General features: G+C 42.5%; 1 protein-coding gene across 2 annotated transcripts in view; it reads right to left on the bottom strand.

Annotated features, from left to right (window-relative positions):
- Window positions 1-465: 465 nt before the first annotated feature.
- The window catches only part of lrch4 (leucine-rich repeats and calponin homology (CH) domain containing 4), a 69,697-nt gene continuing 54,367 nt past the window's right edge, over window positions 466-15,795 (bottom strand). Inside the window, exons 10-18 of one of the 2 annotated variants that reach the window (XM_041986536.1) lie at window positions 13,958-14,116; window positions 13,789-13,857; window positions 13,601-13,652; window positions 12,286-12,349; window positions 10,634-10,735; window positions 10,448-10,545; window positions 10,224-10,361; window positions 8,818-8,895; window positions 466-737 (exon numbers count right to left, since the gene is read on the bottom strand). In XM_041986536.1, the coding sequence (XP_041842470.1) occupies window positions 594-737; window positions 8,818-8,895; window positions 10,224-10,361; window positions 10,448-10,545; window positions 10,634-10,735; window positions 12,286-12,349; window positions 13,601-13,652; window positions 13,789-13,857; window positions 13,958-14,116 (904 nt within the window). In that variant the 3' untranslated portion in view covers window positions 466-593. Of the gene's footprint in view, window positions 738-3,217; window positions 8,684-8,817; window positions 8,896-10,223; window positions 10,362-10,447; window positions 10,546-10,633; window positions 10,736-12,285; window positions 12,350-13,600; window positions 13,653-13,788; window positions 13,858-13,957; window positions 14,117-15,795 lie in introns of those variants that run through there. The other variant, XM_041986535.1, reaches the window with a different exon arrangement.

Below are 15,795 nucleotides of genomic sequence, written 5' to 3'. Positions count from 1 at the left end.
AATGAGCTCACTGGACTCCAATGACCTCCACAACCACCAGATCTCAATCCAGTAGAGCAGCTTTGGGATGTGGAGGAACAGGAGGTTCTCATCATGGATGCAGTCGACAAACCTGCAGCAACTGTGTGATGCTGTCATGTTAATATGGAGCAAAACCTCTGAGGAAGGTTTCCACCACCTGCTTCCATCGATCACACCAAGATTAAAAAGGTCCGACCCGGTACTAGAAGGCGGTCCTGATGAAGAGGACGACCCAGTTCTAGAAGGCAGACTGATACCTGATGTTACAGACCAGTTTCTGCTCCAGTTGGCAGAACTAAACTTTTCTAAGCTCGTGGCAGATCTGGTGGCTTGGTTTTTAGTTGACCCAGGAACTGCGGAGGAAAGTTTGGGATAAATAATTTGGTTTGTAAACCTGCTGGAGAAATGTTTAAAGCTGTAAATGAGGTGAGACAGACACGGAGCTTGAAGCTGTTTTCAGATTTATTGGAGAGATGTTTGATGTTAAGGAGATTTAACCAGTGAAGGTGAAGTGATATGAAAACCAGTTCAAAAGGAACCTCTGCTGGTTCTGAGATCGCTTTAGACCTCCACTAGCATTGTGTGGAGCCAGCAGCTGCTTCCTGTTTGGGGCCCCGTTGGGTGCCATCTGCCAGGTCCACCAACACCTGGATGGTCTGGGCAAGCCGGCTCAGGCCCTCATCCTCCATGATGAGCTGGGGGGAGCACAAGGAGTCCTGGCAGAGAAGGAGCCAGGAGATACAAGTAAGAAACCATCGAAAAACACATAGAAGAACCTCAAAGTGTGAATGAAATGAAATCTCCATGACTAAATCAACATCAAAGCTTAGAAGTAAACAGCCATACTTTTTATTTATTAATAACGCAACTGTCAGACACAAACTAATCTGCTGCTCTGGGACTGTGTGGGTTGGATTTGACTGGCAGAACCCAGCAGCTCCAGAATCTTCTCTAAGGCCTTTTGTTCTCTTATCCAGAAATAAAAACAAGTCAAATGAGAGGAGGAGGAGGTTCAGAGTTGTTCAGTCATCATATCTTCATACATCAGGAGAACAGGAAGCAGCAGCAGAGATCTGTTGGGAAGTGGGATCTTTCCCAGATTAACTTGGACAAACTAACTGACCTTCAAGATTGATGCCGACATTTAGTTCTCAGTTTAATCCATTTGTGCCCTGGAATTAATATTATAGTCAATCATTTAATTGAATATTAATAACTTTCCTCAAACACTTGAATAATTGTTAATGTCTAAACTAGTTCCCACCAATTCTCAACATAGTCTTCAGGAACAGTTCTCCAGGATCCCTGAAAGACTTTCCAAAGCTCTTCTTTGGATGTTTCTGCCTTTTGTTCTGTTCTCTGTCCATATGATCCCACACTGCTTCAAGAATGCCAAGGTCCAGGTTCTGGGGAGGATCTGTCCCTCCATGGGACACGTCGAGGTCTGGGTAGTGGGGAGGATCTGTCCCTCTATTGGACCCATCGAGGTCTGGGTTGTGAGGTGGTTCCATCCATATGTGGACTAGTGGCTGAACCACATTGTGTTGTTGGTAAAACTAGAACTTCTACTTAAAGACCCAAGCTTATTGTGGAATGTAATAATAACCTTTATTCAGATTATATTTATTTATTTAGAACCAAAATTACCTGAACTGATAGAAATTCAGCCCAACTTTATATATAAGACGTTTGTATTTATAGTTTAACATTTAATTAATTGAAATATTCCTGTGCAATGCCTAAAAGCAAGAAGTTTTCAATCAACCAATTTTCCTGGAAATCGGATGAAAACTGAATTAAGAGTAAAAAAGATGATGTGATACCACTTCCCTTAGCTGGTGCGCATTCACTAGCACTTTACCAAGAAGACCGTCCTGTTGGCACAATGAAGGGTCTTTGACGTATAAATGTCTGAGGGTAAACCGACTCCAGACACATGAGCAGTTTGTCGAATCAGTTTATCTTCTACGCGATGAATATCTGTTACCCTGCGATGTATTTCTGCTGGTTATCTCATTACATCACATTCATTTAGCAGCGCTTTTATTGCATGGGAGATGGATGCTCTGCCAACTGAGCTGTCCAGCCGCCTCATAGCTGTTGGTTCATAGATTCATAATGAAGAAACCAGAAACCACAATCATTTCACTTCGTATTTGTAATTCCTTTTAAAAAATCATATTCTCCTGTAATTTTATTCCGATAAGAATTATCTGTTTTATTTATGCACAACTGTAGATGAATATGCACGGACAGCTCTGTTACACCACAATGGCCCCACTTTGGTTGGAAGTTTTATTCTGTTTAATTTGTTTAACTTTATACTATCTGTATTTACAGAAATCTCGGCGTCATCTTTTTCAGATTGAACGTGAAACCAAATAATCAGCTGTGAAATTATACATAGATATGTAGAGTTAACTGAATCAGTAATTATCCAAATAATGATTGAAAATCCTTTAAAGTCATGTGATCCTTGATTGATTACACTCTGGTTTTAATCAGCACCTATGATGGGCATCAGGAAGTTAAAGAGTTAACCCATTTAAAATCAGGCTCAGGGGCATTCTGCATCAAACATGTCATTTCACTCTTGCATGCAGCAGATACCAGATTTACACACCCTGTCAAATCTTAGTGTTTACTGCCTGCAGGCATGAAGTGAAAACCCATTAAATCAGCTTCACTTCCTCCTTCCTCTGCAACCAGCAGCCAGGCGGATCGAAATAAAAACAGCCACACTCCTTCTGCTACGTTGTAAAACAGAAAGGCTGTGATGTTTAATGGTGTAAATCTGCAGATCTGGATACTGCTTAGCTGTTTGAATAACTGTAAGAAACTGTTTATATCACTTTTAAAAAGGCAGAAACTGATGGAAATGACAGTGTTGGACAACCTGGTGCAGACCAAAGGATCACTAGACTCAGTAACAGGTACCGTCTGGGCCACATGCCAAAGTAAATTTTATAAGATCACCCTTTAGATAGCGTGCACGTGTGTTCTAATGCCAGACTACAGATTAGCTGATGTTGTGAGCACCACTCACAAAGCCGAGCACACAAAAACATTTCAGAAAATTTATCTTTCAGATGTAATGAAGTTCAATCTGGCCTCAGTTTAACCCTTTAAATGCCAGTTTTCTTATTAAAATTATTGCATTATTTATTACAAAAAGCACAAAAACTGAATTATTTTCTATGTAATACGTATCTGGGGGACAGATCTTTGAATGTGATTAAAGTGTTGAATATGTCAAAGATTAGCAGCTAAATCGATTTGATTGAGTTCATATTTTTTATGTAGTATCAAATACTCCCTCTTGGGACCTTCGTGGCCAAAAATGTCCCATTGACTTCCATTAAAACTAAATATTTTAATCTCACAGTGATTCCAGTTTTAAACCATAAATTCTTTAATGTCAGCATTTCATTTGGAAGAAAAGTAATGATATTTAACATTTTTACTGGATACCACCAGAATCAACTGGTTTCCCAACATCAGCAGATGTAGGAAATCCTGGTATTTTTACCAGTTTAATAATGGAGCCATGGGACCGCCCGGGGGCGCTAAGAGAGATTCGATTGTGTGTATGAAATAATTTCAGATTATTTAGATGTTGAGTAGGAAATTATATTACACATGCACAAAAATAAAAAAATCTTGTCCTATGACACCACCAATAATCATTAAGTATATTGAGTGAAATTTGTCTCCTGCCTCTTAATACATCTTTTGATTCATAAATGTGTAAAATAATTTGTATGTAACTTTGGATATTGGCTTATTTTTGTTGAATCCAAACAAATGTCAGATAATTTAAACATGTAAAATAACTTGAATGTTTTGATGCATGTTGTTGCATGTTAAATTTTATTTTATCCCAGTCTCTTCTTTTGTTTTTAAATGTATTTTTGTTTGTATATGATTGTAAATAAATTCAGGTGTTAAGGGGTTGATGAGAAGAAATGTATATAGCACCTTTCATTGACCTAGAATCACAAAGGGCTCCTTTTGGGATGCATCCAACAGCAGTGTGGGACCAGTTCTCTTTTCAACCCTCTGATCTCTTTACTCTCCATGTAGAAACATCCAACATTGTTTTTGTCATTCATTTGTGTTTTTCTTTCTTCTTCTTCTTCAGCAGGAATCCCTGGATTAGAGTTTTGCTGCTTGTTGAACACTCTTTCCTGTCCTCTCCACCCCCAACTGGTCCAGGAGGATGGACGTCCGTTCTGGTTCCGATGGATAGTTTCCTTCCTGGTTCTGATGAAGTGTTTCCGTAGCTAGGTCATTATTATATAAACTGGTTTATGTGGATCATATGATGGATTTGTCTTTAACTGTATTATAACTGGACTACAATGAGCTGGAGTTTTATTGTGAACTGGTATTTTATAGATTAAACTGACTTGAATGATATTGATTGTAGAACCCATTTAAAAGTTGAGTCTCACCTTGGTTCAGGTGTAAATGGACACATCAGATGTCACAGGTTAATCTCTCTGCCTCAGGTGCATCAACGAAACAGCTGACTGTACACCATGTCAACAGGTGATGAGCAATTCTGTCTCCATAGAAACCACTTCCCATTTAATTATAGAGAAATGGCACTGAAATCCAGATGACCCAGCTTTCCTCCAGCACTTAAACACAGCATGCGAGGGCTTGTGAGGTCTGTAAGCTCCACATGCAAGCTGATCTGTGCCAGGCCATGTGTGCGCATGCATTTATACGTACATATTTGTGTATATTCAGTCACATTTACAGGCTCCCAGTTACTAATAGTTTTATACATGTATAACAGTTATGAGAGCAATTTCACTTAATACACTCAAGCTTTTCATGTTACTGGAGAACAGAACATTTGTTATCATTAAATATGTTTATGATCAGCTGATTAACAGGTGAAGCGTAAACTCTGGAGCTGGACTGGACGTCCTCCATCTGCAGCAACGTGTAAGCAGCAGCAGAATGATGCAGAGACGGCAGCAGTTTATTGAGTGTCTGAACAAACCTCAAGGCTGATTTCAACCTTTTCTCCGACCTTGGCTCAGCACACTCACCTGCTCCAACAATGGCCGGCAGAAAGTCATGATGGGTAACCTACTGTTTGGAGAATCACAGAGGAGCGTTCAGAGGTTAAAGCACAGGGCAGGGACGATTCACTTCAGGGTATCTGCAGCCCACTCACACATCCGCCTCATTACACAGCTTCAAATGTGTTGTGGAGTGCAAATCAAGGCTAGAGAAGCAGTTTTGTCAGGTCGCAGCGTGCTACTGAGCAACATGTCTGATGTTTTTCCGGATCTTGTTGTCTAAAGCAGCACTTTTTATCAGCTTCCTCACCTTTATGTGGCTCCAGCCCCAAGCTAAGCCCTGATGGAGCGTGAAAATCGAATAACTTCTGCTGGTTCTATCGATTTAAAACCAAAACAGTGCTGTTGACAACACTTTGGATGAGGCACAAATCTCATCCTCCTCAGTGTGTCACACCAAATACAGCAAATATACCTCGGTTCGGCCTGCAGAATCACGTCAGCATCTTCTCTCTTTACACTGTATTAGCAGTAAATCATGAAGCATTGGTTCAATGATCAGTTTGGACTGCAAATGTATTGTTTTTACTTATTTTACATAAAGCTAATAAAAGAATTAAGGTAGCTCTGAAGGGGAAACGGGGTCCAAACCAGAACTAGGAAGGTGGAACTAATAAATTGGATGGGAAGGGTAAATATGAAGGAGTTGTCGACAAAAGAGGAGAATAATAAACTCGTTTTAAGGACCCAAATGATGCAACATAAATCTAAAGAAGGTGACATTCGTGTTTCACCAGGAGCTGTTTGTTTGGCTTTATGAGAGATGAGGCGTTCAAGGACGAGTACTCCCAGCAGGATAAGAAGTATACATTTGTTGTTCGATTGCCTCTGCAGTGTGAGACCTGACAAACGCAGGCTGTATGAAAACTGGAGAATATCAGCAGCAACCTTGTTAGATTTGTCTTTACGTGATGAAATAAATAGTAATTGAATTTCTTTGCTGGGTTTCATCTGTGTTCGGTGCTGATGGAGGCACCATGAAAAGCTAATAAAAGACCTTGAGTTTACTTTTCCTCCTCAATAAGAGGTGGAGGTGACTGCAGATACCCTGAGCACACACATTTCTTTGCTGATTAGGCAAAAGCACAACAGCAGGCAGGTACAGAAAAATAGCTCATGGTCCAAGTTTCTTTTTTAATAAATTCTTTACAGCAGGAAGAAAAAGAACTTCACATAAAGATTTTATATAGAGTCAAAAAACGATTCTGAATGGTACAAGAGTGTTATATAAATATAGAATACAACAGTATTTCTGTTCCACTAACATATTTAGGAATATAACTCGGTTTGTGTCAGTGAATGAATTACTGTGTGACGTTTCTCCAGTTTCACTTATAAAATATACATTTAAATTGAAACTGTATAAAATTTACCTTAACAGCAGGCTAATAATATAAAAATGTCAAAAAGGAGACGCTGGGAGGCGCGTTTGTACAGTGGACCTTCAGAAAACAACAGAAATGGGAGGCAAAAAGCTGATTGTGTCAGAAATAAAAACTTAGTAAACTCGTGTTTGGTGGATTATTTCCTTGTTCCAACAACGCTTCTTGGTAATAACTACCATACTGTTGGAAAGTCAGTTTATTCCTAGGGAAAACACATTTGTGGGATGGGCAGCAGAGTTCAGTACGTGGATTAGGCATAAGGAAAAACCGGCCAGATCAAACAGCTGATTCTGGTACTTACTCTTGTTTTGAGCTTGATTTGGCAAGTTTTGGTCAAACGTGTTTAATATTAAATCATTGAGAATATACTGAAAAGCTGACAAGCTAGGTGTGATGTTAGCTGACAGGCTAAGTGTGACGTTAGCTGACAGGCTAAGTGTGACGTTAGCTGACAGGTTAAGTGTGACGTTAGCTGACAGGCTAAGTGTGACGTTAGCTGACAGGCTAAGTGTGACGTTAGCTGACAGGCTAAGTGTGACGTTAGCTGACAGGCTAAGTGTGACGTTAGCTGACAGGCTAAGTGTGACGTTAGCTGACAGGCTAAGGCTGTTGTTAGCTGACAGACCAGGTGTGTCGTTAGCTGACAGCCTAAGTGTGTTGTTAGCTGACAGGCTAAGACTGTTGTTAGCTTACAAACTAGGTTTGATGTTCGCTGACAGGCTAGGTATGTCGTTAGCTAACAGGCTAAGTGTGTTAGCAGCTGCAGAGGTGGCATCACAAATAAATGTTTCAGAACAAGTTTACTTTCTGAAAATAAGTTATTGATCTCAGTTCAGTCTAAAACACAAATGTTGATTAATTTTCACTCTTTTTACTGAAGCCTGAAGAAAATAAGCTTCAGAAATGTGGAAATTTCTGGATTTAAAGGCTTTAGTAGTGGAGCATTAACACCAGCTATCAGTGATACCAGTGTAGTAATGAGATCCGAGGACATGGAGCAGAAACTGCACCGACGTTAAACCTGAACGCTCACTGTTGTTTTAATAATTACATATTGATCTCATCTCATTTAGCTGTGTGAGATTTAAAGGACCTGGATCAATTTTACAACCCTTGAAGAGGTTGTTTGAATATTTGATCAAATCAGCACAAACAGAACCAGAATAAATAAAAATAAAAACAAACAATAATTTAATAAACTGTGTACATTTATACAAGCAAAGCCAGTGGGTTTGCAGAGAAAAAAACTTGACCTCATGGAGGAGTTTGTACCGTCTGTTTGGGGTGGATGCAGCGACATCGCCCCCTGCTGCTTTATGAAGGAACAGCATAATTAAATCAGGCACTCTTACCAAGCATCACCCAACATCACTTTTCCTCTGACGTGAACTTTACTTACATCCGTCTCAAGGCTAAAAACTAAAGAATCACATTCACAGATGAGTCTGGGAGCTTATCCAACAAACAGACCGGATCCTGAGGAGGAATCCAGCTGCTTAAAACCAGTTAAACTGCATCACTCCCAAAGCCAATAAAATGTCAAGCAGACCTGCAGATGGACAGAGGATTAAAAACATGTCTGCTGTCTGCTTGTTTTTTCATTTAGTCATTCCCTCTCCGCTTCCGCCCGGCGTTCCTCTGACTCAACATGTCACTTCCTGTGCAGCAATCAACCCTAAACCAGCTTAGTGACGCGACTTTCTGGAAATAAAACGATAAACAACCTGCAGCTGGAAAGTTTTCCAAATAACCACAGAGAAAAGAGGGAAAAGAAACTTTAACCACTCTGGAAAATGAGAAAGAAAGCAGCATGGAGCTGTGAGCACATGACCTCCTCCATCTTTGTTTCAGTCATTTTGGTGAACAGCTTTGTTGGCGAGCAGCTCGGCTCCATGGCTTCCTTCTTGCAGCTGGAAGCAGCTGAGGAACGTGGGTGTGTTTAACATCTGAGCAGCTTTATGTGAGCAGGTAGCAGTAGACGACGTAGAGCAGAGCCATGGCGGCACAGTAAAACAGCAGGAAGTCTGTGGACAGCAGCGAGGAAGAGGACGGAGGCGAGGAGTGCTGGGGGGGGCGGTCCTCCGCCGTGTCCCCCACCTCCAGAGCCAGCAGGGCTGCCACGCAGCGCAGCACAGCTGGAAGCTTACAGAGAAGCACATCAGAGCTCACACACACTTCAGTCTGGACGACAACACACACAGAGAGAGGAGGAAAACACACGGATGTTAAACTGGGACAAAACCGGGACGTCATGAAGCAGCAGGAGGAACGTTCAGTTTGTCGGACAGAAAATAGGAATAAACGTGTGCGTTTACCTCCGAGACTCCCAGCCTACGACACGCAGCGATAAAGTTTTCAACATTCAGACGAGACTTCGCCGAGCTCAGTTTGGGCTGAAAACAAACACAGAGACAGTTCGGGTCAGTCAGCGGGACTTCTCTGATCCGACTTTGGGCTGTAAGTAGAGAAATAAAAGACATTTATTCACCTCAGGACCTGGATCCACATGGACCAAACTATAAAACCATAAAAAAACTTCTCCACTCATCTGTGTGTCATTAAGGCCACATCCACCCAGAGACTAAACTATCTAGTGTTTTTTAAAACAAACTTTATTGTACAGCTTTTCCAGAGAGGTGAGCGTCCACATAGAGCAGGTAAAAGGCTGCAGTATCAACACCACGCCTGTAGGTGGCTCTGCAGCACCGCCACAGAAATACACCAACTGAGAGGAAAGCACTGAGCGTGCTCAGGTGCAAACCACCAGCAGTAAAGCAGCTGCAGAAGAGGGAGGAGGCCTGTGGGTGTTTCCTGATGGAGACTGGGGCGATAACATGCCTCCAGGTTGTTTGTACGGAAAGAAAAAGGGGACATTTGCACTTTGGGAACCGTTTCAGATGATCAGCTGTTTTAGCAGATAAAACAGCGCTGTATGTTGGCATGGCTGCTTCCTGTATATCCTGATAACGGTATCACAGATACTGATGTGTCACAGCTTTGGTAAAATGCTTCCAGCTTGCCCAATGTGTCCTGATGTGCAGAGCTAAATGAAGCAGGTTGTTGAGGGGCGACACAAGAGGCCCCGTATTGTGTTGAAATAAGCGCGAAGGGTGTGTTACATGGCAGGGGTACTTATTCCAACACAGCACCAGCCTCCTGTGTGCTCTGAGAGACGGGGTAGGGGGTCTGTGGCAGCGCTGCTTCCCACTGGTCAGAATAAGAACCACATGTTTCCATCAGTCTCCAGTAAGACCTGGAAATGTGGCTGGATTTGTTGCTACTTGCCTTTTTGAAGCGGCAGAAATGTGACGTCATGTGACACGTGATGACGCAGCAGAACGTATCACAGCAACATTGTTCAATAGATTTTTTTCATGGTTTGAAGCTGAAACCAGCAGAGCTGTACTCATCACTCCGCCATGTTTCCTCGTTACCTCGCTCAACTGTGCTGTTCAGGTTGAGACGCAGTTAAATGACATCATCACGCTGGAAAAGTGTGATGTAATATCACCATGTTACATAATCTAGCGGTTTCACCGTGAACGATATTACACACCTCTACCGGGGAGAGGACGCCTGCAGGTAATGTGAAAATCTTCCTCTGGATGTTGTTTCCTAAAAGTTGGTTTAAAGCTTCGTGTTGACGTCAGAGAAACAGCTGTTTCTAGCAGCACGTGTGTGTGTTCGAAGTAGCTGAAAAACTTGTGTGATCCACACTCACCACTGCCGGCGAGGGAACGTGGATGATGGAGACGGAGCGCGGCCGGATGTGGTTGACCAGCTGGCAGAGGACGGTCCCGTTGGACAGAGCCTCACCCAGGTCTTCCGGAAGACTAACCTTCAGCCGGGACTCCAGCGTCTGAGGAGGAGACAGAGGTCTGAAATCAGCTGTTTTCATCCACTCAGTGTGTGTGTGAGTGTGAGTGTGTGTGTGTGTGAGTGGACCTTGCGTAGCTGCGTTATGTCCGGTCTCTCCTCTTTCGGCGAGCGCAGCGTCGTCCTGGACTCGCTTCTGCCGGACTCGCCCAGCGTGAAGCTGACCCCTAAAGGCAGAAGACATGGAGGACGTGTTGGACACGCTGCAGCCGTGAACGGAGATGCGTGTGCGTGTTGTTTTGTGTGTGCGTGAACCTGTGGGCTTGACGTTGCTTCGGGATGAGGTCCTGAACAGGAAGCTATTTGGTTTCTGGGCCGGACCCGGAGGAGGGGACGTCTTCGGGGAGGACGGCACGTCTGATGGGAACATTTCTGGTTAGAAATCCATATTTCTGTCAGATCAACGGAGAAATCTGGTAGTTTCTGGAGGAAAATCTGGGAATTCTGTGACTTTTCCTCATGTTCTATAAGCTTAAGTCGGGACATGTATGCAGCCGTGTTGTTCAACAGTTGGATCACATTTATTGATGAACTGGGCAATAAATCCATATTTGCCGACATCACGAATTCTGTTAGTTTGATTAGATTCTTGAGTCAGCGATCGATGGGAGCTCGTCATCAGAAGGGAAGGAAAAGGAAAACTTAAATTAAGAAAGTGTAAAGGTGGATTCCTGTGGAGAAAAATAGAAGTGTTTCATACATTTTTTACACACGTTCATGTTTAAACTGTCTTGTTGGGTGAGTGCTTAAATCCACACAAATATCTGCGTGAGCACAACTTGATGCTAACAAACGGGAATATTTGACACGTTTTATCTTCAGCCTCTCAGATGTGATCATTTCAGCTTCATACCAACTGTTCAATGCGTGTGCACGTATCGCCTGACGTGCACGGATCAGCTTCGATGTGCATGTGGGATTTAGAGACTCCTTTCGGTGTCTTGCCTCCTCACAGTGTCACAAATACATGCTGCGTTTGAGAGCTGGTTGAAAGCTGGGTCATCTGGACTTTACCCAGATATTCTTCTGTAGTTATTTCAACGTAGAAAGATGAAACAGAACGTCAACTGTAATGTTTAGTTTTCTCTTTACTTTTGGTCTAATAACAGACATTAATATAAAGGACGTTAGAAAATTCATTTATAATACTGCTCAGTAGAGGGGGGTGTTTCCCAAAACAACCGCTGATCATGAGAAAAGAAAATCCAACACAGATTGACCAAACTGACCAATAACCACCAGTAAACAAAGGAGAGAAAAAACTTCTCCAGTCTGGTTTCTGGTTTTACTGTGGTGTTCAGACCTGATCTGGTTTTTACCAGAATGTGAGGCAGCCGGATATCCACCATGATGATCTACATCACTTCCTGTCTCTGCTTCACTGGAAGCTCCATTTCACACCTGGTTTTCATGTGGACCCGAGTTCACGTCTTCTGTCCACACCAGAGTGCGCACGCCTCAAATGAGCCGGACTCTCCGAGGAGCGGGCCCTGAACACACCTTTCAAATAACTACAGAAGAAAAGCGATTAAAACCCAGATGTCCACCAGCACTTAAACGCAGCATGTATTTGTGAAACTGGGAGGAGTCTCAAAATCCCACATGCACATGTAAGCTGATCCGTGCACGTGAAAACGATCACATCTGTGCAGCTAAAGATAAAAATCTGTAAAATGTGTTTGAGCAGCTTTGTGACGGGACACATGTTTTACTTCATCCCTGGACGTCAGCAGCCGTCACCACGAGACGCCGCCGTTCATCGATGACCTACGAATGAAACTGAGTTTTGTTCGTCAGCTGATTCATCAGCTGGACGTGACTTAGATGAGACTGTCAGACACGAAGCAGCAGGTTAAAAGCAGGCTGAAACTCAGCAGCTTCACGTTGCTGCTGAATGAGCTTCGTACCTGTCCGGCTGTTGGAGCGGTGCAGAAGCAGAGATGGAGACCCACCGGTCATCTGGTCGGCGCTCTGATGAAACAAACAAATTTCAGGCTTACTGCAGTAAACACCACCCCGATTCCAGAAAGCTGAACAAAAAACTAAAATCACATGAGCCACTGTTTTATTCAGAAGTCTAAACAGAGAAATTTGACCATTTTGTGCATAAAATGAGCTCATGTTGAATGTGATGCGACAGGTCAACAAATGGTGGACAAACTCCAAAAAGAATCAGCTGGGAAAACATCCAGCAAGTCATTAAGTTAATTCCTATCAGGGCTGTGACATGGTTAGCTGTGAGGCTCTGCAATGTGTGGAAAAATGTGGAAAAAGAAAAAAACAATGCTCCTCAATGTCAAATTGCAAAGGCTTTGCAACTCTCATCTACAGTGCACAACATCAACAAAGAAACTGGAGGTGTCTCTGTGTGTAAGGGACAAGCCTGAAGACTTTTATTGGATGCCTGAGGCCTTCGGGCCCTCACAGCATTACTCATCTGTATCACTGGGGCACTGACATCACTAAATGGCCCAAATACGTCGAGAAACCACTAAAGAAACCAACTAAAGCTCTGTCAAGCAGAACAGAAGCCATATTGGAACATGGCCCAGAAGCACCGTCATGTCAAGGTGGGCCAAGACTCACCTGAAATGGACTGAGTCTGTTCTTTGGTCAGACTAGTCTAAATTTGACAATTTTATTGGTAGTCCTGCAGACTAAAGAGGAGGGGGAGCATCCAGCTTGTTATCAGTAGACAGGTGAAAAGCTGCATCTCTGATGGGATGGGGCTGCATTAGTGCCTATGGTGTGGGCAGCTTCCACATCTGTGAAGCTCCATCAATGCTAAAAAGTACATGGAGGTTTTAGAGCAACATCTGCTCCCATCCAGACAACGTCTCTTTCAGGGAAGGCCTTGCAGATTTCAGCAAGACGATGCTGAACCACATCCTGCATCTATCACCGCAGCATGGCTTCACAGGAGAAGAGTCCGGCTGAACTGGCCTGCCTGCAGTCCAGACCTTCCATCAATACACAACATCTGCAGCATCATTAACGCTCTCAAACCTGTAGGAAGCATCACACTTGACATGAGCTCACTTTGTGCTTAAAATCTTTGTTTAGACGTGTTAAGTTCTGTATGTTCAGTTGTGAATGAAATACTGGCTCATGTGATCAGACCAGGGGGCTCAAACTCCGGTCCTCCTTTCGGAATCTGGATTTTTCAGGTTTTATAAACAACCCATCTCCCTCCATCTTCCCCTGACTGATGATGATGCTCACCGCACATCTCTGGCGCAGGCCTGCATTGCTGCTGTTTTCTGGTGAAGCGCCACTAGAGGGAGACAGAGACCAGAGTTAATGCTCCAGCCACACCCCCTTCTTGAGGAAATCCAGACTGAACTAGCAAGCAGGACTAAAGCAGATGTGGGTCCCTGCTGCTCTGCTCCAAGTTAATCGACTCCACTCACCATGAGCTACTTCCTGTTGGTGGTGAGTTGGTCATGTGACTTCCTGTTTTGGTGTGTGACTTCATGAAACTGCAGAAATCAGAAGTTTAGATTCATGCTGGGCCTGATTTCCTGTTAGCAGTAAACCGGCTGTATGAGCAGAATTAATGAAAGGATCTGGTTTATCCACCTGGGTTTCTCCCTCTGCTGCTGCTGCTGCTGGCGTTCTCTCTCCTGCCAGATCAACAGGGTGCCGGGTCTCTTCTTCTCCTCCAGCGTGGGGCTGGATGGAGACAGAGGGGATGAGGAGGCGGACGAGTGGGAGCCCACCTCCACGTGGAGGCTGGATCTGAGAGGAGGATGAGAAAAGTGACATCATTCAGAACCATGCTGCAACTCGGTTTTCCAGGTTCAGACCAGAACGTGATCCCATTTCTGATAAATACCAGCAGTGATCACGCCTGTAGATCTGCTCCCACCTTACAGATGCATGTGGAATCCTGCTGCAGAGGAATAACTTGCAATATGTCGTATTTTATTATTTATGCACCAACCGGAGAGGATGAGAAACTCTCCATGAGTGAATAGTTTAACGGCATATGGCAGCTTCCTCTGACACGAGGAACATAAAGATAATACCTACGACGCTCACCTTTAATTTAATTTATACACTTTCTTTTTAGTTTGATTTAGTTTACATTTATTTTTATTTGCTTAATTTATTGATTTTATTTAAATTTTTTTATTTACTTTAATTGTTTTGTTCAGTTTAATTAATTTCTCTATTTTTATTCATTTAATCTAATTACATTTTAAATATTTTATTTACTTTGTATTTTCTATTTTTTATTTATTTTATTTATTCAATTCATTTATTTACTTAATGTTAAATCACATTTCTGATTTATTTAATTTATTTTATCTACTTCAAATATTTAATTTAATTTATCTGTTTTGTTTACTTAAATTTTTTATCCATTTAATCTATTCCTGTTCTTTTATTTTTTATTTTACTTTTTATAAAAACAAATAAATTTGATCCATTTTATTTCATTAAATTATTCTATTTAATTCAGTTTACTTTTTATGTACTTACTTAATTTTAATTACTTCCCAAATTTCCCTGAGGACTCTCCAAAGGGATTAATAAAGTATTTCTATTCTATTCTATTTCCTTCAACTGTTTGATTTTTTTTTTTTATTGTTTTTCTTATTTTTAGTGGCATACTATCCCTTTACCTTCTGCAGGTGTGGTAGGTGTGGCTCTTGTTCATCATTTACTGTTCTTATCTCTGCATTTCCATTTTTGTGTTATTGTAATTGTTTGCGCGAGCATGTCGGATGTGTGGACACATTCATTCTTGGCTAAGCTTCCGTATCTGGATAGATGGACATGCATGTTTTATTAGGAGAAATCCAACAGAGCTGATTAAAAACAGAAAGAGGCGGCTTACAGCAGCCTGACCTGTCAACGTGTTCATGGTCAGCAACGTCCTGGAACGTTGGAGAAACATAAAAAAGATCCTTTTAAAAGGGTTTTCGTTGAACTTCAGCTTTAGTCTCTGGATCTATTTTTAGACGTCCCACAGGAAGAGTTGGAGGCCAGAATCTAGAACATCCGTTTGTTCAACGTGCTCAGGAGCAGGAAAACAGCCCGGACACCAGAATCCAAACCTCGAACATATCTGTTCTGTGTGTGTCCTCAGAAACTGTAATTAAAGTCAAACATGTGGAACAATAGATGCTGACAAACAATAGCCGACTGTCACGTTCATAGGGAGGTCTGCGGGGCTGCTGGGTCTGAATCCAGACAATGAAATTATCCGACAGGGCAGCATAATAAAAGCTGCCTGCTGGGCTCAGGAGGGCGTGAAAGTGGCCGCAACACGGTAAAATTAAATGTTGGTGTAAAACACACACAGAGTGGAGCTCTTGCAGCCGCTGGTTGAACCCCGACGGGAGGTAGAGGAAGAGCTTCGGAGTGAACCTGGAACTTTACCAGCTGCAGGTGGGGTGAGAGTAAGACCT

This window comes from Melanotaenia boesemani, chromosome 5, assembly GCF_017639745.1.
Source record: "Melanotaenia boesemani isolate fMelBoe1 chromosome 5, fMelBoe1.pri, whole genome shotgun sequence".
NCBI lineage: Eukaryota > Metazoa > Chordata > Actinopteri > Atheriniformes > Melanotaeniidae > Melanotaenia > Melanotaenia boesemani.
The sequence above is the reverse complement of the archived record's forward strand: the minus strand, read 5'-3'. Positions and strand labels throughout refer to the sequence as shown.